We start from the raw sequence: 23,901 nt of genomic DNA, 5'->3' as shown, positions 1-23,901 counted from the left end.
AATTTATTTGCAGTAAAACATCCTAGAATATGCTAAAATGGGAAATTGGAATTTTAGCACCTCAGCTTGTAAGAGAACCATCTACCCCATGGCTTTTAAAAGAAAAAAATGTATAAAGTCCATATAGACTTCCATTTCCTTCCCTCACACGTTTATAAGAGAACAATTCATACAATTTCTTTATTTTCTGTAATAATTACTATGAGAGTTGTCAGTTAGCAGAATTACAAAATGATCTGGAAAATTCAGTTTATTTTTTGTGTAGGAAAAGAAAAAAATAAGCTTGGAACAAGATGAAAATAAACAAATCTCATTTCCATCCTTTTGCTGCTATTGTTGGATCTAAAGCAGTTCTTTTTGTCAGGCCTGCAATTATATTCTTTTTACAATTTTGGCCTGTCACACTTTCTCTTATTTCAATATGCTGTTTCATTAGTATAGTTGATGGGAGGGGGGAATAGACAGAAGTAGGATTGTGGAATGTATTGTTTTCATTCTTTTCTAGAAGCCAAGGTCATCTTTTGTCTCCGCACTTTTACACCTGACCGGAAGCAGCTGGGTGGAGACGCCAGCATGGAAGAAGAAGATTGGACCATGTGATGGATTGTGGGTATGAGGACAAGATCATGAACTTTTAACTGGGTGGAATTCTGATGTCATTTCCAGAATTGGGATTAATCCAGATGTGTTAAGATGTCTGCTTTATTAAATTGGAACTTTAAGGATCATTTTGCCTTGGACTCTGATTTAATTCTACATGATACTTGGAACGCTGACATTATCCCAATTCTGGAAATGACATCAGAATCCCACCCAGTTAAAAGTTCATGATCTTGTCCCCACACCCACAATCCATCACATGGTCCAATCTTCTTCTTCCACGCTGGTGTCTCCACCCAGCTGCTTCCGGTCAGGTGTAAAAGTGCGGAAACAAAAGATGACCTTGGCTTCTAGAAAAGAATGAAAACAATACATTCCACAATCCTACTCCTGTCTATTCCCCCCTCCCATCGACTATACTAATGAAACAGCATATTGAAATAAGAGAAAGTGTGGCAGGCCAAAATTCTAAAAGGGATATAATTGCAGGCCTGACACTTTTTTTGTTTTGATCCAATTCCTAATAATGTACTATAAGAAGGGAGAATATGTGATACAAGAGTGATTCAATGTACTGTAGTACAATTTATAATATATTAAATAATTATATATATTATAAGATAATTAAAGTACCTTGATTTAAGTTTTGTAGTACTTGTATTCATGAGTATACCCAAAATGACTATCAGAATAACAGCAACAAATCTGCATGGATCAGGATCAAGTCTGAAATTGTATCTAAATTAAAAAGAAAGAAAATACAAAGGACTATTGCAATTTGTATTACTCACATGCAAAATTATTTTTCTAGTAGCAACAACAAAATACTGTAAAGGAGTTGAAAAGATTCTTGAAAAGGAAACAAGCAGAGAAATAGGGAAAACAATACCATGTCATTAGATGGCCCAAATGCAATTTTTTCTCTCAATTAAAGCTACTTTAACAATAAAAAATATTGAATTTCTGTGAACTACCTATTTCAGAAACTGTAAAGAAAACAATGCCAATTTTAAGATAATGAAAAAATACTTATAATTGATTTTTCATTTCAAGATAGGTTCCTATTATGCTAAAAATTAAAACATTTGTGGTTTTACATTTTCTTGCAGCCGTTTTATCTTTTAACTTTTAAATATTTTTTTCTTTAGTTCTCTGCCTGCTAATGTACTGTGGCTGCCTCTCACAGTCATAACTCAGCTGGACTGATTTCATCTACACACCCAAATACCGTATTTTTTAGAGTATAAGGCACACCTTTTTTCCTCAAAAAAGAGGCTGAAAATCTGGATGCGTCTTATACACTGAAAACAGCATTTTTGGCCTCCTGAAACCCTGTCCCCTTCACCAAAATGGCCGTGCGTAGCCTTTAGGAGGCTTATAGAGTGTTCCTGAGGGCTGGGGAGGGCACAATTAGCAAAAAACAGGCTGTTTTTCGCCCCCCGCCCCCAGGAGCACTCTATAAGCCTCCTAAAGGCTATGCATGCCCCCCTTTTTTTTTGACAAAAAACCGGGCCGTTTCTGTGAAAAACAGGCCGTTTTTGGGAGGTCTGAAGCGTGCAAAAACTTTTTTTTTAAATCTGCCTCTTCAAAATCTTGGTGTGTCTTATAGTTTGAAAAATATGGTACTTCATAAAGTCTTCTAATGAGCTCATAGGACCATCTCATAATAGTTTTTTAAAAATAAAACCTGCAAATTGGGGATGATTACCTGATATTTTTTAGCCAATAAATTAAGGATGGACAACTAAGAAGCACAATCCATGTCATTAAGTTGATGACAGTGACATGCATCTTAAGGCTATCTATAATGCTGTCATTGGCGATTGTGGTGCTAAATGAGTTTCTTGCTTCTGAAGGGCAATCCTCTGATCTGCAGCTGTTCCACTTTTCGTTTTTTGAATCATCTGATTTAGGTTCTGGGTTCTTTATGGGCTATAAAAATATAAATATATTTCAGTTTTTTCAGCATTAGTTAATATAAGTATAAAGAGTAATTTGAAATGTTCATAAAATAATTTAATAATAGCATACCATAATTCAGTTGTTTAAATTTATGAGGTTATATATTATTATTTTATTTTAAATCAGATTCCTTCCTGATGAAGGATTATTGCTATTTTTTAAGATTTGTCTTAAAGTTGCCAGCTTTTGAGAATCCTATTTTAGTTTGATAATTATACCTTATTTTTTGGAGTATAAGACACATCTCCCTCCCCGCTAAAAGAGTGTGGAAATGTTGGTGCATCTTACACTGAATACAGCCATTTTTGGCCTCCCGAAGCCCTATCCCCACACCCCATTTTTGTGAAAAACAGGCCGTTTTTTGCAAAAATGAGGGAATTTTGCCTTCCCCCACCTCCCAGAAGCACTCTGTAGGCTTCAGCAGGGCTGGGAGAAGGAAAAATGCCCCCCTGTTTGGTGAAAAACGAGCAAAAGAACAGGCCATTTTTGGCCAAAACGAGGGCGTTTTTGCCTTCCGCCACCACCCAGAAGCACTCTGCAGGCTTCAGCAGGGCTTTTGATGAAAAATGGGGGCATTGTTGCCTTCCCCCAGCCCTGCTGAAGCCTGCAGAGTGCTCCTTGGGGCTGGGGAGGACAAAAACTTCTTTTTTTTACTTCCCTCTTTGAAATTTTGGTGCGTCTTATAGTCCAAAAAATACAGTAATTATTGTTTCTTCTGTAAAATATTCTGAGAAGAATGGAACATAAACTCTGAATTACATACAGAGCTGGAGAGCCAACAGTGAAATAACCAATGCAGTAGTCCTATTTTCTGCCCCACTTCCTGTTATGGGGTTCAGTTGCTCAAATGCTTGGATTTCCTCTCGTGCTGCTATCTTGACACTGCATTGTTATGAAGAATTATTCAAGCACTGGAAACACTAAAATAAAACAGTAATCTATTTATTCTTTAAAAAAGAAGCTAGGAGTTTGGAAACCCAAGATTAGAGAGACAAATTAAACCTGATCTAATAGATTTTTTTTCAGCCTTTCACCATGGGGGTGGGTATAGTAAATCCCCATGAAAAAATGCGGAGTAATGATATTCTGCAAGCAGTAGGCAAGAACAGGAACTCTGCATATATTAAGACATGGATGTTCTTAAGCCAACCACAAAAAGTACACAATAAACAGACTTACCGCATTACAAACACTTAGTTCAGATCTTAAATATGAATGGAAATTAACAACCTGTAACAACAAGCATACATTTTAGTTCTGCCACAACATTATATGCCTATGATCATAGCTTCCTAAAGTTAATGGTTGTGCTTTACTATTCTGTGCTTCTTTGTTCTACAGTTTCCTCTTTAAATATTTTTAAAGCTCTTATCTGGCATCTTTGTGGTTTCCTTATATTGCATGAGCACTTTGCATTCTTACCATATTATTGAATTCATATATAATCCCTGCATATCTGGAAGTTCTTTGGGATTTTACTGCTACATTATTTACCATCCATTTAAAAAAATATTTCAGTCTGCTTTCTTCCTTGGATAAAAAGAATAACGAGCAAGGAGCATAAACCTATTTCAGGGGCAAAGGGACAAATTGTATAACCTGGTTAAGAATTATCCAATTGCTCTCCATCCTACTGACTTTTCCCTAGAGGCACTTCTGTATTGATTACCAGAAACATCAGCAGTAAATTTTTACACATAGGTTGTACATAGACACATATACGGGCAGGATGGATGATCTCAAGGCCAAACTAGCAAAAACCTATAATCTTCCATGCTTAACATAAACTAGTGGGAAATTAACTAGCCAACCTGTAGCCCAAAAATGTCAAAACTATGTTTGTATTATATCACATAACTTTTATTGTTTAAATACCTTGAATATATAATGAAAATAAGTCATCATTATTGCCAGCGCTCCACAGGTAGTCCAACAAAGAAAAAACATTGAAACCGCAACACAAAATCTTAATCGGGTAATCAGACGGTTGTGAGATGGAGGTCCAGAGGGTCTAACAAATACAAAATAAACACTTTTATGAAATAAAATATTAATTATATTACAAAACAAGATGTCAGAGTTCAAACTTCACATCAAACTATGGTTTATGATAAGTATTTTTGTGACTCAAGCTGCAGACTGACTTTTTAGCGGTCTAATGTTCAAATGTTGGTTGAAAGTCACTTGGCTGTTTTCCATTATTTTATTACTCAACATTAAATTGAAATTCAGTAGACTCAGTAGGAATCAACATTCTAAATGATTTTCTATTTAATTTCAACCTTGGTTTTGCCAAATCAGAACTGCTAAGTTTCTTAATCATAGTTTGCCATGATACCTAAATGCATAGGGACACAGGTTATGCATAATGAGCTTTCCCCCCTACAATTAACTCTCTCATGATTTTGTTGCACAGTTTACCATTATATGGGTAGATTTTCAACATTTTGGCTTATTTTCTTTTGAGAACTTGATTTTTAAATGTGAGCCAGTATGTTGATAGAAAAAAGTGACAATAAAGGCTATCTCATCTCATCTCATCTCATCCCATCTTATGCTTTTTCCACTTCGTATGTAATATCAAACCATTATTTGTAACAATACACAGAGGGAAATAATAGAACACACACAAAAAAGATACAATGAACAGCTAGTTGTTCTACTTAGCATAAAATTACTGTTTAAAAGTACCCTTTAATTAAACTACAAATTTGTTTATAGCAAGCAGTAAGCAAGTACTTGAAACTTCAATACTCCTAACAAATTGGCAACCTACACCTATACTTTGATAACCTACACTAATAGGAATGAAATCTAAAACATCTGGAGGCTGCTATATTTCTTATCCTTGGTCTATGACCGTGAGGGCGAACCTATGGCACGCGTGCCACAGGTGGCACGCGGAGTCATTTGTTAGGGCACATGAAGAGTTGCCCTGTCAGCTCCAGGGTGCATGTGAGCGCTGGCCACCTGACTTTGGCCTTCTTTTGAGGACATTTTTTTGCCCTCTGGAGGCTTCAAGGAAAAACTGGCCCTAAGGGCAAAACGGAAGTTTGGGAATGGACTTCTGGTTTGCTTGTAGGGCCATTTTTCACCCTCCGGAGCCTTCATGAAGTCACTTTCGGTTTCGCCATAGTGTTGTTTTTTACCCTACAGAGCCTTCAGTGAAGCTCCTAAAGCCACCGGAGGTCCTCCGGTGGGGCAGGGGAGGCTGTTTTTGCCCTCCCCAGGCTCCTAGAAAGCTTCTGGACCCTGGGGAGGGGAAAAAGTCTGCCAAAGGTGTGGGGGGAGAGTGCTGGTCACACGCGCATGCGCTTATGGGTGTGGCACGCCCGCACACTGCGCTCCTGCTTTTGGCACATGAGCCAAAAAAGGTTCGCGGTCACTGGTCTATGGTATACAGGTGGGAGGATTTTATCCATTAGTATAATATTTTACTTATAATATATATTGTTATAGTTCTTCCAAACCAGTTTAAAATTTAAATAGAATACATTCTATTCATAACATATCCTGCCTTGCTTAAAATTTCTGAATTCAGAAGTACTTTTCAGGAAGATCAATAACTTTCTTGATAAAAATAACAACAAAGCTGGAAAAATCACAACTTTTCAATTTCACAAAATTCCCAACACGATCCATAGTGTTTTGGAACTATGGTAGAATCCCACTAGATTATTTGGAGGGAATTAGCTACTTATCTTTTCTCCTTTTTGCCCTAATCCAATTAACAACTCTAGAGAATTCAAAAGTTTGCACATAATTTTGTGATCTTTTCATTGGCCTAGCCAAAAATTACTATGTGTTATGAATTTTAGACAGCTAAATCATTTAGAAAAGAAAACCAATTAGTTTTGCTTTTGTATCTCCAATGGAGAGAGTAAGATCTCAACAGAGAGGGAGATAGATTTTTTCTTCCTAATTTTCTTATTGTTTTATTAAAAGATAAAAGTTCTATTCTTGGGGATCTCTTTACACACATCCAAACAGTTTACTTTGCAAGAATACTTCTGTGAGGTGTGGGTGTGGGTGTGAGTGGGTGTGCACGTATGTTGTTAACTTTCCATTCTCGGAAAAGATGATGAAGCCACTTAAGAGTAAATATGATCCATTTCCAATCTGTCAAATTGCTAGAGTCATTTTACCTTTTGTGTAAGTGTTGCCTGAAAAATACAGAAGTGTAGTAAATAATTAATTCCTGTTGCCTTTTAAGGGATACAGTAGCTAGTGTGTAATACTAGTAACTATAGGTTCAAGGAGTGTTGCTTATGCTCTAGTTAGCTTATGCTAACACCAGAACTTAGGGCTACATCATGCAACATTATGCAACACTAGGACTAGGGCTACATCAGAAGCCTTTGCGTTGTGCTTGTGATATTTACAGGTGTTTCAGTTTTAAGATTATTTTAAAAATATCAATTCAGAAAATATTCTTGCATGGTTGAATACGGCAGAGAGAATATACTTCTCAGCAAGTTTACCAAATATTGTTTCCAGCAATACCACTAAACATTTGCATTTATTTATGGGTTTTTACCTGGTCAAAACTAAGTGCAATGAAGATAAGAGCCTTATAGATGAGTCAAGAAGTATGCCACCCCAATAGGCTATGCCAGTCCCAAACATAAAGAGAATCAGGGATACAAAAGGAAACCACAAGTCCTGGTTGTTCACTGTGACACGATCCAGGTCTGGATTTCTGAGTCCTTTAAACCAGTTAAGTCTAAAAAAAACAAAAAAATAAACAGCATGATAGTTATTTGGTTTGATTACCTGCATTTCCCAAAACTAGTAATTAATCTTAGCTGCAAAATTAATGTTATAAATAGTTATAAAAATTCTCATGTTTGAGAAAAATTATGTAACTATAAGATAAAAATATATTAAATATATTAAAAAGAAACATACCCCAAGAAGAACCTAATCATGTATGCTACGGGTTCTACTTTATAAGGCTTAGCTGCTTTAGTAAGTGCAGGAACGAAGTCTGAACACTGACCTGGAACAAAAGAAAAAAATATCTGAAACCACATGTTCACAAATTAAATGATAAAGTTAACATTTATCTTTTTAGAATACATTTGAAAATGTTTAAAAATTATACTATCAAAATCAATTACTTCTCAGACTCTCTTTTTACTTGAGCACAAAAAGAAAAAAAATTAAAACTCAAGATATTTAAATATCTATATTTAAATTAAAATAATGTTTAGTTCCATGCATACATTTCCATTTCCAGTTTGCAAGTCTTATTAAAAAGCCCGGTATAATGCAATTCTTTAGAAATATGCTTTTCAAAATCTTTATTCCTTCGATTTATGATAATTCATCCAGTGACCATTTGAAATTACGGAGGCACTGAACAAATGTACTTTAGCACAGTCCCTGAAGTTATGGCCACATGATCAACCACAGGGGTGCTTTAATTCCTCTTACTTGCCTATTTCTTCTCCATTTCTGCTCTTTTGGCCCCCTGCACTCCCAGTCCCCTGCTTCCCTATGCTCTCCCCACCCTAGATGATCTAAAGGCAATTTGGGGGGGGGGGACACTGTAAGAGAGATAATCCTTTACATTGGAAGAACTGGAGCTCGAGGTTGGGAGGGATCTAGACAGGAACGGCTTGGATCAGGATGGGTCCTTGGCTGATGACTGGCGGGATTCAAAAACAACAAAGACCAGGATTGATGTCACTAAGGGATGCAGTCAAGTGGAATTTACTACTGCATTGCTTAGTGACAGACAGTCTGGTCCCAATTGTCGTAACTTGAGGGCTACCTGTGTTGTAAACACCTTGTTTTAAAATATGATCCTGTTGAAGTCAATAAGCTATGAGATAATCATAATTCACTAATTACTAGTAATGTAAACATTTTATCTCTTTACATTCTAAAAGGGATTTGTTTGATTATAAATAGTTTCAAACAAATGTCAGCCTTGTTTTAAAAGTGATGATACAGAACATAAAATTAAATGCAATGTGAACTAGTTTTTTAGCGATAAACAAACCTTGCTTAAAAATCTTTTCATGTAATGTTACCTGTTGACACTAGGGACCTTAACTGTCTTCTGTAGGCAAGAAGAATATTAGAAATAATGTACATAGGAAGAGTGCCACCATGGAATCTCATCACCTACAAAACAAAGGTGTTTTTTTTGGAAAACAAGAACATGGAAAATTCATTTTACCTTTCCCTTTATTCCTATACTAACTACCCCAGTCATTCTTACAATTTTGTACAGATATAACAAAGTGTCTTGCTTGAGAGCATCCTGAATAGTCATGGAAAAAGCAAGTCTTGCATAAAAAAAATCCAATCCTAATTAATTCACTCTCAAAAATCTATTAAGGGAAAAAGATTAGAAAGTGAATCTATTTTCTCACTGATGTGTAGGAAGATCATATGTTCCAATGTAAATATTAAAGAATAGCAAGACAACAGGAGTTGTAGAAAACCATGTGCCTATGAGTTTTAGTAAGTGCTTTAAGCCCAAAAACGGCGCAGTGAAATCCAGTTGAGTCCAATCCTTTGTTTGCTTACACCTAATGGACAGAATCTTGCCAAGCTAAAGCTATAAACCTCTAGCCTATTAGATGTATCCTGAGAGATTCTAGTTCAGTTTCTTAATTTGAGCTTCTCTCTGGAATATACTGTCTCCTTCCTGAGAAAGCTCTGTGCTGCCAAGATTTGCTTCCACTGCTTCTTCAGGTGGATATTCCATCATAATATGTATGAGATCAGATCAGCGTAAATATTAATATCAAAGTGAGGTTAGCAATTTACAAAAAAGTTTGGAAATGTTCAGATTACTTTGGGGCTCATTAGAGCCACGTGTCCTGGTGAGTGATCAAATCTAACCTTTATTTATTTTTTTAAAAAAGCATGGACTGTGATATGTGTACCTAAAGAATTTAGAATGTGACCACTTATGTGGAAAATGTTTAAATTAAGGCAAGATGGATTTAAACAAAACTAATCTGGGAATTTTAATACACTAACAGACAATATCAGCTGCCATTTTATTGCTGTCCCATTCTGTTCCAAAATAGCTAATTGGAGTTTTTCAATCTGTTTAGAACGTTATTATCTGGAATATTGGAGTGTTCTCTACAAAACTGGTTTTAAATAATTTACAGTAAATTTCACTGTAGCAATGACAATACTATTTTACAAGCTTGCTGAAACTTTCTGAAATGTGTTTTTCACTTTATGCTTTTCACTTTAAAAAAGCAACATTGCTTTACTCGGTGACAAAATTTCTACTTCAACAAGTGTGTATGTGTGTGTGTATGTAAATGTATGTATGTATGTATTTCATTTCAATGTTTCCTGTAAACAAGTAACATATCTATAATTAAACTATAGGAACCATCTCATATTATACTATACCTAATGACCCTAGACACACTAACTCAGAATTCAATCATACTCAATTTAGTGCAATTGTTCAATTATATACATTAGTTGCATTAAACATAGCTCAAATATTTTTCAATATGCAAAAATTTTCTCCTATGAGAGAAGGTGCAGCAGATGTTTATATATCCAGTGGCAAAGGTAACTACTACACTTGCTCAGAAAAATTTGCCATTTTAAATTATTTTCCTAGTGCACTTCCCTCCCATAGTATTTTTTACAGCAATTATACAACTACTTTAAATTCTGCCTTAAAGGAGGCAGGCACACATTATTTATTTTAATAGAAAATGAGGATTCTATGAATTCATGATTGCTTATTTGTAATATAGCAAGGCAATTATGTCCCAACCTGCTGATACATTTTGTTGGAAAAAGATAGTATGTGCATATTCAAAAGCAGCTGGAGGCATCAGTTATTCACACTATTTCCTCAATCGGTCTATTATGACCCCAAGGGCATATACAATAAAATATCTACTATACAACAATGATAGGATCTAAATAATTAAGAAGATATATACTCAAATAAAATAGGATATAGGGAACAGCATAGTAGCAGGTGAGTTAAGAGTTTCTATTGCACTGCATGGAGCTAACCAAAGGTACATAGGAGTATCCTTACACATCCCAAAAGGACTGCTGAGGGCAATGCATGCAGCCTGGGTAAAACGAGGGCCTAACGAAATGTCAGAATTGTAATGAATAATAAATAGGAGGCTGGAGTGAACCCTTTAGGAATATTGGGGTGTGACACCTTGCTTAAATTTGCTTGGAGATCCATACGCCAAATTAATTGTTTGAAGGTAATTTTAATATTATCCAAATCTATTGAGCACAAACCTTCCATAGAGAAACCTAGTAAATACATTTTATTTATGGCTTTATAAAGCCATGATTACATTGAAAGCCACAATTAAGCCTTAAATAACACGGGCTGCTGTAACAGTAACTGGTCAATTAAAATATATCAAATTGCATTAAGTTGAAAAATCTTGCTTCTCTTAATCTACTTATACATAATTGTGTATAAGCTATTAAATAAAACCTTACCTGACCAAGGACCTGAAGAAAAGAGGTCTTGACAGTAACCTAGTTTTAACACATACAAGAACGAGTTATTATTTAAAAACAAATCTTTGAGATAAAAGAATAAAAACTTTTACTGGAAAGATAAATACAGTAAGTGCCCATTGTACCAAAATGGCTTCTGGTTTAGATTGTGCATCCACCCCAGTCTCCTAGATGAAGACTCCTTGTCCACACTGATCCACGTTTTAAGTGATATAAGGTTACTAAAAAGCTTTACAAAAATAAACATTACTTCTGAAGGCTGAATTTCATAGCTTCTCTCTCCTATACAGCTACTTTAAGCTTACAGTCTCTTGCCAAGTGCATATTGAAGTCTTTCTGTTAATACTAATCAGATATTCTTTGGGGTTTCTTTTAACTTCCATGTCAGATCTTCCAAAGATCGAGTGTTTCCAGTCAAACATTGTCCAGAGAACTTGTTACCTCCTATGAACACTGATGCTTTTACCATTAAGTTGAAACTATTTCACCTACCATATTTTTCGGAGTATAAGATGCACCAGAATATAAGATGCACCTTAATTTTGGGGGAGGAAATCAGGAAAAAAATCTTTCTGCCTCTTTTCCAGCAGCATCCATCAGTATTTATCTGGCTAATGTCTTTGCTGCCTCCGTCCCGAAGCGTGACTCCCAAAGCGGCCCGGGAATTACAATGAAAACCGAAGCGGCCTGGGCAACTGCCACGGGGATGGCAGGTGGGGCAGGGGATGGGACAGGGTGGGACACGCATCTTACTTGAGTCTGACAGCTCCACCGCTTCTCTCTCTTGGCCACTCTGTGCAAGGAAAGGTTTTCCCTGCAAAGACCGGCCAAGTGATGCAACGGAGCTGCCAGACTCTATTAAGATGCGCATTTCGTGGTGAGACACAATTTGGGGGTGGCAGGTGGGGCAGGGGATGGGGTGCCCAGCATCCCTGACAGCAGCAAAGAAGTGCCCCGGGAACTGCCGGACTCTCCCGTTCCCTCGCTCGTTGGGGTGGGGATGGTGAAGGTGGTTCCACCACAAAACCGTGAAGCCCTTATCCGCGCCGACATAAGTGCGGAGGGCAAATCCGCACCGTCCGAAGCGCTAAGGAAAAACGCGACCCTACCGCGATGACATAATCGCGGAGGGCAAATCCGTGCCTTCCGAAGCACTCAGCACCCTAAACCTAACCCTAACCCTAACCCTAACCACTAAACCTAATCCTAATCCTCACCTTAATTTAAATTGGCTTTCTGCCGCCGCGCTGTTTTAAAGCGCCCTTCTGTCGCCGCACTGTTGTCGCGGCGGTGATGACGCACGGTGATGACGTCGCGGCTTTAGCGACGCAGTTTTATCACCGCTATTTTGATGAGCGCGGTTTTGTCGTGCCACAGGTGAAGGTGCATTCTAGATCTGAGGCCCAGCAGGAGAAACTTTGCCCAGCACGCTGCCTCTGCTCTCCTGGCGGCTGTTATCCAGAAGGGGGGCATGAAACTGTTGTTACTAGCAGTGACACTTAGGGCGTGGGCAGTGGGCGCCAAGAAGCGGCTGCCTGGAACTCTCTCAGCCCCATATTGACAGCCGAGTTCTGCTGTGCCTCTTCCCTGGCAGGACTAGGCCGGGGCCACACGCTGCTGGGCTCACTTTGGGCCTGCAGTGCTTGAATGGGCACGCCAAGTTAGCGAGTCATCCCATGGCTTGCTGGCTGGAGCGGCACCCACACCAGCATCGCTACTTTCTCTGGGGACCAGAGGGGAGGAAGGACCTGAAAGACACAGGTCTTTGGGAGAAGTCCCTGGTCTCCAGGCCATCTCTCCACACTTTGGGTCATCCCGGAAAACCAAGCTGGGATACTTTGGCTGCCCCCACTTGATCTCTGCCCATGGACTCCCTTAAAGTGGTAGAAAGGAGGAGGAGAAAGGTGCGCGGCTCTTTCATCCTCTGCAGACTCGCATTCTCTTTTCAGTTAGCCAGATCTGTTTCAGGGGGCAGATCGAGCCAGCTGAAAACAGAATGTGAGTCTGCGGTGGGAGGAGGCTTGACAGGTGTCAGAGGGGCAGCGAGTGCTTGGCGGCTCCTGAGGGGGCCGAGCCCTCCCCGCTCATAAATCTTTGTCCTGAGGGCATCGATTGCAGCTGCTTCCTGCAGCTCAGGAGGTCTGCACTCTCCTTGCTGCTGCTGCTCGGCCTCCTCAATGCAAGTAGGCAGCAGAGGCCACGGCATGGGTTTCCTTTGATGGTTGCGCACTCTGGATTGCCAGCACCAAAGCTGGCAAGCCAGCAATCGGTCGGCTGCCTCTCATCTGTATGCCCTGTGTCCGTGCCCAGCTCCTGCACCCTCACCCGACTATGCTGTCCTCTCGCTTTTCTCCCTGCCTCTCCTGGCTGACAACGCTGGCCAGGAGAAAACAGAAGGCAAGTCTGTAGAGGAGGAGAAGGGCATGTGGCTCTGCGATGTGCACCAGGGAACTGGGAAGGAAAGCATTTTTAGGTGGCAGCGCGTGTTGGAACCACCTGCCACCTGAAATATGCTGCACTTTTTTGGCCTCTGCATGTCCCTTTTGGAATCGGGAAGGGTATCGTGGCACTACAGTCCAAAAACGCTTTCATTGAAAAGGCTTTGAACGCAATTCCCTGGGCTACTTTGGAAATCAGGCTCCTTGTGAAAGTGTGGATCCCCAACACATGGAACCACCCGAAAATGTGACGTGCAGAGCGGGTGGGTTTAGCTACATTCAGAGTATAAGACGCATCCAGATTTTCACCCTCTTTGGGGGGGGGGAGGTGTGTCTTATACTCCGAAAAATACGGTATTTCACAATTAGGTTGAAACTATCCCCCCCCAAAAAAATATCATCAGCAGCATTAATGCTTTTCCTAGTCCAGAAGGTCAACTAGAACTAGAAGGTCATTATCTTGGTTTCATGGCTTCAGCTGTGCCGTTTATACAGTGATAGATGTACTTCATTCTTGCTACTTTTATCATTTCATCACACAGAGAGTAGTATAGATATCTTTTAAGAAATGCAATATAAATAGTCGTCCAGTCACAAAGACATTGGGACCAGGTTTGCCATCACTAAGCAACGTGGTTGCAAGGTTATATGTCATGTAATTGTATCGCTTAGCAATGACAATCTCAGCAACCTAGTTGCCATCGTAACCCCAAGGCAGTCCAGAATTTCAAGGACCACTCATTCAACAAGCAACTTTGAATGGTCACTGGACCCTATATGTTTAAAATGAGCCTGTAAGTCACAAATACATTGAAGATGAAAGCAAAGATCATTTAGCCTTAGTTTTTCAAAAGAGTTTCATTATTTTGGAATACAATCCACAGAAATACTTTGTGACTAAGGTGTTATACAGATTTATAAAATAAATAAACAAATATAGGCTACCTTATTCTGAAGAAAAACAGAAGGAATTGAACATTTTTACAGTTTTTACTTACTTCATATTGACAATCTGAAGATGAATACATTTTCAACAAAGAAACTGTAGAGTCATTTTCAGGCTGTGCAATGTGCAATTTTGCAGAAATCTCAGTCAAAGAATCTCTAAAATGGTTAATTTTAAAAACTATTAATCTGCAAAGTAAGGCATCACATCTAAACAGAAATCAAACTTAAGATGGACATACATGCTACAGTCACAAGGGAGCAACAACATGAAACATTAACACTTAATTTAAAAAAGCATACACTAAATATTTTTGTGCAATCCCATCTTTATTTATTATATCTTAATCAAATGTATACCCTACTGCAATCACAAAAAAATCTTGGCAGCTCACAAGAAATAAGCAAAAATAATAACAATACATTTTATGACAAAAACCTCTAGAATGGTCCAATTTCATATTTTGATAAGTGGCCCCTTAGTTTCATTCAACTGCAAAAGAAACTTAAAAAGATAATACAATCTAATTAAAAACTCTATTGAATCCTGCTTAATGTTAGTCAGAAATAAAAATAATCAGACTAGGATTGAAAACAGCAAATGGAAGATGGAAAGTATTTGGAAAAATAAGAATTAAAGGGAGAGATACAGACTGTCAGGCCTGCAATTATATTCCTTTTAGAATTTTGGCCTGCCACACTTTCTCTTATTTCATTATGCTGTTTCATTAGTATAGTTGATGGGAGGGGGGAATAGAAAGGAGTAGGATTGTGGAATGTATTGTTATCATTCTTTTCTAGAAGCCAAGGTCATCTTTTGTCTCCGCACTTTTACACCTGACCAGAAGCAGCTGGGTGTGGATGCCAGCGTGGAAGAAGAAGATTGGACCATGTGATGGATTGTGGGTGTGGGGACAAGATCATGAACTTTTAACTGGGTGGAATTCTGATGTCATTTCCAGAATTGGGATTAATCCAGATGTGTTAAGATGTCTGCTTTATTAAATTGGAACTTTAAGGATTGCTTTGCCTTGGACTCTGATTTAATTCTACATGATATTTGGAACACTGGCACAAGCTCTTCTTAGACTGCTGTCATTTTTGGAATTATTCCATAACATACAAATGAGAAGTATCATGGCCTCATAGGGAAATTTCACCATGGTGTGTGTATGTGTGTGTGTGTTTATCTGCATGTATACATTTGAACATTTTCAGGAGAATTTCCGTGAAGAAAAAAATTTACAGGAAATATTCAACATCACATGCATGTATTTGTGCACCAATGTGCACACATGCCTACAAATATATTCAATAGGCTATAACTCTGAAATTCTGATAAAAACTGGTAAAACAAGAACCTACAGTGCCTTTGTTATCTTGTAATACATTTATAACTGCTTTAGATGGAACAATAAAAGGTGTTGCAAATTAAAAAGAAACAAAAAAGGTGCAAGAAAGCAAAAACTCTCCTCCCTAAGAAAGCAACTTCCCATCTGCACCATGACAAGTATAAACCATTTCATAATCTCTTCACCTCTTCCTTGTTTACCTATTTGTTAACTAGGAAAAGGTGACAAATAGTTCTTCATCCCATAACCTATCTCTTAACATGCAAATCAAATAATTAATGTTTTCTCCAATCCAATTCAGCCATAAGCTCAAGGTAAAGGTTCCCCTCGCAGATATGTGCTAGTTGTTCCTGACTCTAGGGGCGGTGCTCATCTCCATTTCAAAGCCAAAGACCAGCGCTTTCTGAAGACATCTCCGTGGTCATGTGGCCAGCATGACTAAATGCACTAGGGATTTGAACCGCCAAACTGCCGATCTTTCTGACTGACAAGCTCAGCATCTTAGCCACTGAGCCATCACAACAGGCTCAAAGAGAACTTTAAAACAAATAAATGACTTCCCTCAGAAAATCCAAAGCAGTTTCTTTAGTAAATATCTCTTCTACCTATCACTGAAATAGTCATCTAATATCAAAAGGGGTTTACGAGCAACCTTTAAACAATAGCTTAAAAATTAGTTAAATTTTACTTCCACTCTTAACAAAGGACTACATTTGAGACACAGTGTAAAACATATAACATTCATATGAACATATAAGAGCTGGAAGGGCTCATTGGTAGAAAAGTAATGCCCTACTCCCAATCAGAATATTCCAGTTGCCAAAGTTAATATTTGAAGATTCTGAATGACATAGTACTTCTCTTACTGGAAGTCTGAAAAAATAAGTTTAAGATACCAAAAAGTCTTGATTTGCTCAATTACATGGCCATTTAATTGCCACCTAGGACATTTAGCAAATATTAGGATTTTCATTTTTTATTTTTTTCAAAATGTATTACTAATTCTTTGTCCTTGCAATAAAAGGCAAAGGCTCTCAAAGCACACTTTAATCCAGTTAAGGTCTCGAATAGGGAAAATACATCATCAGTACACAAAAGTTGTGGTAAGTCTATAAGCTACCTTAGGGGGAAGAAAATTAGGACTGTTTTGATGGTAAACCAAATAAATTATTTAAACAGTACACAACTTATGACTATTCAAGATTACAAGAGTAATTTTGTAATTACTCTTATAAGAGTAAAAGCACTTTTAGCCATCATAAAATATTGTGCCACCCCCCCTGGCAGTCACATAAATGCATTTCAGGTGTGTTACAACCAGCTCACCTTTACAACTGGTTGCATTGCAATTTGCGATGTTTTTTTGCCTGTTTCAGTGTTTTTGCCGGTTTCCAGTTTGGCATTTTTGAATGGGTCCCATTTATGGCCATGATTAACAACCATAGATTTGCTTAATGATCCTGGTGATTTTGCTTAACAAGTGCCACAACAAGTGTCTCAAAATTGGGTCTAGATGCCTCAACTTACTACCATGATGACCAGAAATCCGATCCCAATTTCTGTCAGAAGCCAAGATTACTTGTATACAATTTAAAAGATAATGGCACCAGTATGTAGCCCTGCCTGATTCCCCTCACTTACTTGGTTAGGCAAATGACTGTGTGCGTAAATTAGATTTTTTACTTACAACTTTCATGGAGCTTATCTATCAGAAGGAAAAGATATCAGTTTTGTAAAATAGGCAGAAAATACTTTATAGCCTATTTTATTTAAACAATGTAAATAAAGAATGAGAAATCCTTACTGTGACAAAGTTAAGAAATCTTCATGTGACCATGGTATATGAAGTTGATACACATTGGGTTTTCTTTCTTAAGGGACAAATGAAAGCACAGAATGAATCATTTTTAAGTACTTCAAGTTTAACAAATCGTAAGGATAATTGGGTAATAGCCAATCAGTTCCTATCAAAAGAACAATTTTGAACAGTAGCAATTTATCCTTAAAATCTCCTTTTGGAGTTGCAGGAGTTGCAGAATATTCCCAATCCCAAAAATAGAGTGTTGAGGTCCCATTACAGGTAATCCTTGTAATCCTGAAGTTACAGTGGACCCCCAAAAAGTTTCTGACAACCTGATCCCAAAATTACAGGCACTGCAGTACCCTTGTGGGTACATTTAGCAAATAGGACTGCAGCAATGGTGTAGAGCCCCTCCCCCGCCTATCTTCCCCCTTCCCCTGCACTGGCTCACCGCAAGCACTTACCTTTTAAAGAGTCCTGGAACTCTGGTGCTTAGGTGGGGAAGAAGGGCAGGCTGCTCCATTGTTGGGTTGTGTGGTGTGATCTTGGAAGCGGCCACCATTTTCCAGCAATGCAGTGGCCTGTCCTTCTTCCCTAATCTAAGCTCCAGAGATTTTCAGTATGGGATAAGAGACACGGGATAAGGAGGAGGATGTCAGGCCCAGTGGAATGAGAAGCAGGCCTAAGGCATGCTGAAGAGTGGGAAGTGGAACACAGGATGCTTCAAGGGATGGGGAAGGTCTTAGGAGGCCCTGGACAGGCCTCTGAGTCTCTCCATGCTTCACTTAAAATCTGCATTTTCATTTAATGACTGTATTGGGAAGAGCAGGGATGTAAATGAGGTGATCATATGGGCACCTAACAGTTGTCAAAACTTCTGACTATATTGGGCAATATATTCCTACATCTTGAGGATGAGAGTATGCATCATTTTTATATTAAAAAAATATAAGCATTTCTTCCTTATCTATGAGTTGCCTGAACTCAGGAGCCAAGGTGGCGCAGTGGTTAAATGCAGCACTGCAGGCTACTGCTAGATCAGCAGTTCAGCGGTTCAAATCTCACCGGCTCAGGGTTGACTCAGCCTTCCATCCTTCCGAGGTGGGTAAAATGAGGACCCAGATTGTTGGGGGCAATATGCTGACTCTCTGTAAACCGCTTAGAGAGGGCTGAAAGCCCTATGAAGCGGTATATAAGTCTACTGCTATTGGTATCAACTGTAGTAGTCTTGATGATAAGCCCTCTTCTAACATAGGCAGGCAAAAGAATTAAAACTTTCTCAGTGGTTGGTCATCTACTGGTGGGATTCCCTGCTGACTGACTAATTTATGGCTCCTAAGTACACACTTTCAGATTAAATCTAAAATAGAACTAAGGAGAAATTCTCCCACAGTTACTACAATTAATCAGTGAAACAATTTGCCTTCAGAAGTTGTTGATGCTCCAACATTGGAGGTTTTTAAGAAGAGACTGGACAATGATTTGCCTGAAATGTTACATGGTTTCCTGTTTGAGCAGGGGATCAAATTAGAAGATCTTCCAATTTTATTATTTTGTTATTCTGTTACTGGTTTCAGTAATTTCTCACTTTGTTTTGTTTTGATACGACTAGTCTGATTTAAGAAATGATAACAATGCAATAAAATGTGCACGTAACAAACAAAAAGCATTTTTACATATGAAATGATATTTAGGAAATAAATTTACCTTTGAGAATCTGGCATTTACTCTCTATAAAGATATTAAAAGCCTGGTATATCTAAAGAAAGATAACATACTATATTAGTATTACTTCCCAAAACTAATCCATATTAGATTCTACTAAACAAATAATGTATACACTTCAAAAATTAATACCTGACCAAAATGTTGTAGCTGAACAATGTGAATAAGGCCAGTTGAATTTAGTATGATTTTGCTTGAAGAAAATCCTGCAGAAATTATGGCTTTGTTAGTTAGAATTAACAAAAGATAAAAATTAAAATGGGTTTTAGAAGAAATATTGAATGTTAGCTGTATAGAGACACATACATTCCTTATTAATAAAACATAAATAATAAGATGGAAAAAATTAACCATTTTGTAAACATGTTTTGTTAAAAGACAAGAACATAGTCTTATTTATATCTATCTAGAAACAAGCCTGTTTAGTGAGAGTAATTTTCAGAGAAGTCTGTATAGGATTATAGATTTAAAATCACAATTGCAGGAGAAGGAAGAAGCAAAATTAATCCATATGTCAAACCCAATGAATTGAACCTACCAAAAGTAAAAAGATGGGTTACAGGGAGTTGCACTGTTCTTGAAACTTCATTAAAGAACTCACAGTCCAAAGTAAACTGCAAAACAAACAAAATTACTTACTGTCATATTAAAACTAATATGTGGATTTCTATCCATTCCAAATACAGTATATCATTTAGAACTTGTGGTTGTTTAACTCAGATACTGAAGAAAAAAAACTCTGAAAGCTTAATCAATTATGTACCCACATTAGAGGTTCACCCACATCAGACGAACCAGTAGTAGCGGCAGTGGGAGGTTCCATCCACCCACCCAGATGCTTCTGCGCATGCACAGAAGCATTGCACGTGCTCGAGCATGCGGGGAGTGCGCCTGAACTGGTAGTAATTGACCATTGACCCCCATAGAAATCTTTCTTCAACCTTTAGATCTTCCAGTGGTGCACCCTTTACCATTGTAACTGAAACCAAGGGAAGGTTTCATCCATTATAAATATAAGATAGCAACTCTCTGCATTTATTGCAGCTATTGTCAAACAGAATAAGATTATTGCTGTGGCAATTTTGCCATGATATAATATGTAATTCATTTAAGATACTCATGTTTCATTTCTGAAAACTGAAAAATAAACTTTACCTTAATACCATTAACTACTGGAATATGAAGCACAATATGAGTCAAAGATGGATAATCTTGAAGTTTCAAAGTCACAATCTGAAAAACAATGCAAATAATAATAATGCTTGAATATGTTTTTTAAAATTAAGGTTAAAGATTATCTAATATTTAATAGTGCAATCTATAATAACATTAGAACAAAACATTATACTAAGTCTGAGGTGATACTTTTCACAATAAGTCACAGATCTATTCACATACCTAGTGAATTTGTTTTTGAGGTTCAGAATAAATACCTTGACTGTTGGTAGTAACTCAGCATTCCAAGACAAGTCAATTGCTTGCTGACTGAAATGTACATTAAAATGAAAATATTAGAGGTGTTATACAAAATATTCATGAATGTGTATTCATAAAGAAATGCACAATAATCCATTTAAAACTAGTGCTTTTCTTCATTTGAGCAACAAATTTAGAAAATAAATTTAATTCCATTATTATTAATACTCAATACAGCAGCTGACATAGTAAAAACAGTGTCCACAGGAAGCAGTTTCTCAGAAAGCATTTATAATGCTATTTTTAAAAGGGACAGGAGTATTTTGTGGTATTAATTTGCAAAGAGACAAAGACACATGAAGTAGACTGTATTTCCTAATAAACAGTTGGACTCAACTCTGATGTATAATGAAAAAGATTTAAACACATTGCAAAACACAATTGCAATTTTTGGGGGGAAATAAACATAGGATGAAGCTAGGAAAAAAAGAAGCAAGGTATCATTACAGCAGGTACATTTTGGAGATGACAGCAGATTAAGAGGCCTAGAAGTAATTAAAGTTAGTTAGTCTAACTAAGGACTGAGAGGGCTACGACTAAATTTATAGAGTGAGTAGAAGCAGTTTCGAGAGCAGAGTAAGCTGAAAATGACCCACCAGAGAAGGACCAGGGAGATCTTGGGAGGTAGATATTTGTGATTGTGGGGTGTGGACTGATCTGTCATGGAAAAAGAACTGTAGAACAGATGAGAAGACTAGGAAGGTTTATGGGACAACCTACTGTGTTTCCCTGAAAATAAGACCTGGTCTTATATTTGGGGGAGGGCTCCAAAATAAGCATTAGGGTTGATTTTCGGGAAAACATGATTTCAGGGTGATCAGCCCAGCTGGGTGCCCCACTCATCCAGCACACACACAAAAGGCGGTGAGCATGCAGAGGCCGATATTGTCTGACAGCAGCTACAGCCCGCTGGCCCCTTGGTAGGCGCACTCTGGGGTTGTGTAGTCTGCGCAGCCAAGGTGAGTGGATTACCTGTCCAAGTAGCAGACGGCAGCAGAAGCACGGGGGGGGGAGGCATGCAATCCAGCCCCACCATAAATGGGGCAGGGGAGGACATAATAAACAATGCCTTCCACTTGACCAACATCACAAGAGCGTAGGCATTCTTCAACGGGACACTTGCAAAATCTCCCTGGACTTCTACCAATTGAGCAATATCTTTTTCATCTCATCCCCAGATCTTAGCTCCATATAGCATCTGGGCTATCACCTTGCTTTGGAACATTTTAAATTCAGCTGCCCTCCTGTAGAATATAAAAACTTCTGGGCAGTTGTTAAGATAGTAATTAAACATATTTTCAACATAAGGAACTTATGAAAAGTGATGCCTAGGTATTTAAAAATGTAGCATTTCTCTATTTGTTGGCAGTAATTGTCCAGCTGTGTTCAATATTTCTTCTGCTAGACACTCCCTTTGTTTTAATATAAGTTATCCTCAGTTTTTCTCCTTTCACAACAGTGACCAATAACCGTCAAAGATCAATCCTGATACAGGAAATAAGAACCATGTGATCAACATACATTAACAATGACTGTGGATGCTATGGAACATACAATGTCTTTCAATATGTATGGAGAAAAACTTCATGCTGGCAAGAGAAAATGCTGTCGATGTGGCCCAATGCTGGGTGAATGTTATTTAATTTTAGTTCAATTTAATTTTACATACTTTTATGACCTATTTTACATCTATTTTATTTGCTCAGTATTGAAGGTTATATATCTAGAATTTGAAGGGGCTTCTGACATGAGTAAAAAAAGAACAGTGAAATTTTCCATCCATTAAGTGAGGGGAAGAAAAATCTTTGTGACTTAATGGCTGCTACAATATCATTAATATGAAGTAAGAATGGAGCAAATAAACACCCTTGTTTTAGCTCCTCTTTCCAATAAAATAGGATCTGACAAAGACATTTGTAGGCCCATTTTTACTCTGGCTCTAATTATTATTAGTCTGAGAAGGCATCTATCAATATCTGCCCTTACTAGTTTATCCCATAGTCAAGATTTGTCAACTGAATAAAAGGCAGAGGTAAAACCTGAGTTTGTTTTGTGTACATGTTAGTATATTTCTGAGTGAGAATCTTCAAAGTGGTGCAGTGATCTAATGTGCTATATCCTTTTTGAAAAATCTGCCTGTTCTGGTTGGAAGAATTTTGTTTCTTCTTTCCAATCTTTTAACTTATTCAGAAGATATCTGGCATAAAGTGTCTGCTGAGGCTGCCCTTCCACTTGTTCAAACAAATTAACTTCATCAGATAAGAATCTGAGTCCTGAGGCTGGATCATGGCATAAACATAAACAAAATATCTAGCAGGCTAACTGGATGATGATTAACAGGTTTTTGCCAATTTCCCCTTCTGAAGAATGGTTAGGTTTCAATAAGCCCGCAGAACAATACCTTATCTACTTCTGACAAAACTCTAGTCATATACCTGTAGAGGTATCATATCTTCTGCAGGGGGGGGGGGGTGTTATTCAGTTACATAAATACTTCTTTAAAAAGGAAATTATTTTCATAATCTCATAAAAATAAAATACGCTTACCACTTTGATGAAGTACTGTTTGCACAACCAAATATCCAGCTATTTGTATCCTTTTGTTTAAGAAGAGAAGAAAACAATAAAGAGAAAATTAAAATGTATGTAGATTCCTACTGTATTTTTTTAACCTAACCTGTCAATAATTTACTTTAAATTTTCCTAAAAATATTTATCAAAAGCAACACTGGCTGCTAGCATTGGGGCAATCTGCTTTTGTAAATATACCAATAGGTAGTCCTCAACCTATGATGACAATTGAGCCCAAAATCTCTGTTGCTAAGTGAGACGATTATTAAATGGGTTTTGCCTCATTTTACGATCTTTCTTGCCACACTTGCTAAGTGAATCACTGCAGTTGTTAAGTTAGTGACATAATTATTAAGTAACTCAGGCTTCCCCATTGACTTTACTTGTCAGAAGGTCACAAAAGATGAACACATGACCCCAAGATAAAGCAGCCATCATAAATGAGACATTTGCAAGTGCCTGAATGTTGATTACATGCCCATGTGGATGCTGCAATGATTGTGTGAAAAATGGTTAGCATAAATCACTTTTTTCAGTGTCA

At 37.7% G+C, this 23,901-nt stretch overlaps 1 protein-coding gene across 1 annotated transcript in view; it reads right to left on the bottom strand.

Annotated features, from left to right (window-relative positions):
* PGAP1 (post-GPI attachment to proteins inositol deacylase 1) overlaps positions 1–23,901 on the bottom strand; it is a 48,479-nt gene that overhangs the window by 3,175 nt on the left and 21,403 nt on the right. Inside the window, exons 11-26 of the mRNA XM_032223863.1 lie at positions 23,337–23,386; positions 20,747–20,798; positions 20,469–20,546; positions 19,852–19,927; positions 19,446–19,519; positions 19,296–19,347; positions 17,592–17,658; positions 14,489–14,594; positions 11,032–11,070; positions 8,601–8,694; positions 7,471–7,561; positions 7,100–7,285; positions 4,438–4,573; positions 3,742–3,792; positions 2,309–2,532; positions 1,234–1,338 (exon numbers count right to left, since the gene is read on the bottom strand). Of these exons, the coding sequence (XP_032079754.1) occupies positions 1,234–1,338; positions 2,309–2,532; positions 3,742–3,792; positions 4,438–4,573; positions 7,100–7,285; positions 7,471–7,561; positions 8,601–8,694; positions 11,032–11,070; positions 14,489–14,594; positions 17,592–17,658; positions 19,296–19,347; positions 19,446–19,519; positions 19,852–19,927; positions 20,469–20,546; positions 20,747–20,798; positions 23,337–23,386 (1,481 nt within the window). The remainder of the gene's footprint in view (positions 1–1,233; positions 1,339–2,308; positions 2,533–3,741; positions 3,793–4,437; positions 4,574–7,099; positions 7,286–7,470; positions 7,562–8,600; positions 8,695–11,031; positions 11,071–14,488; positions 14,595–17,591; positions 17,659–19,295; positions 19,348–19,445; positions 19,520–19,851; positions 19,928–20,468; positions 20,547–20,746; positions 20,799–23,336; positions 23,387–23,901) is intronic.

The sequence above is a fragment of the Thamnophis elegans genome, chromosome 1 (assembly GCF_009769535.1).
Source record: "Thamnophis elegans isolate rThaEle1 chromosome 1, rThaEle1.pri, whole genome shotgun sequence".
NCBI classification, from domain to species: domain Eukaryota; kingdom Metazoa; phylum Chordata; class Lepidosauria; order Squamata; family Colubridae; genus Thamnophis; species Thamnophis elegans.
The sequence above is the reverse complement of the archived record's forward strand: the minus strand, read 5'-3'. Positions and strand labels throughout refer to the sequence as shown.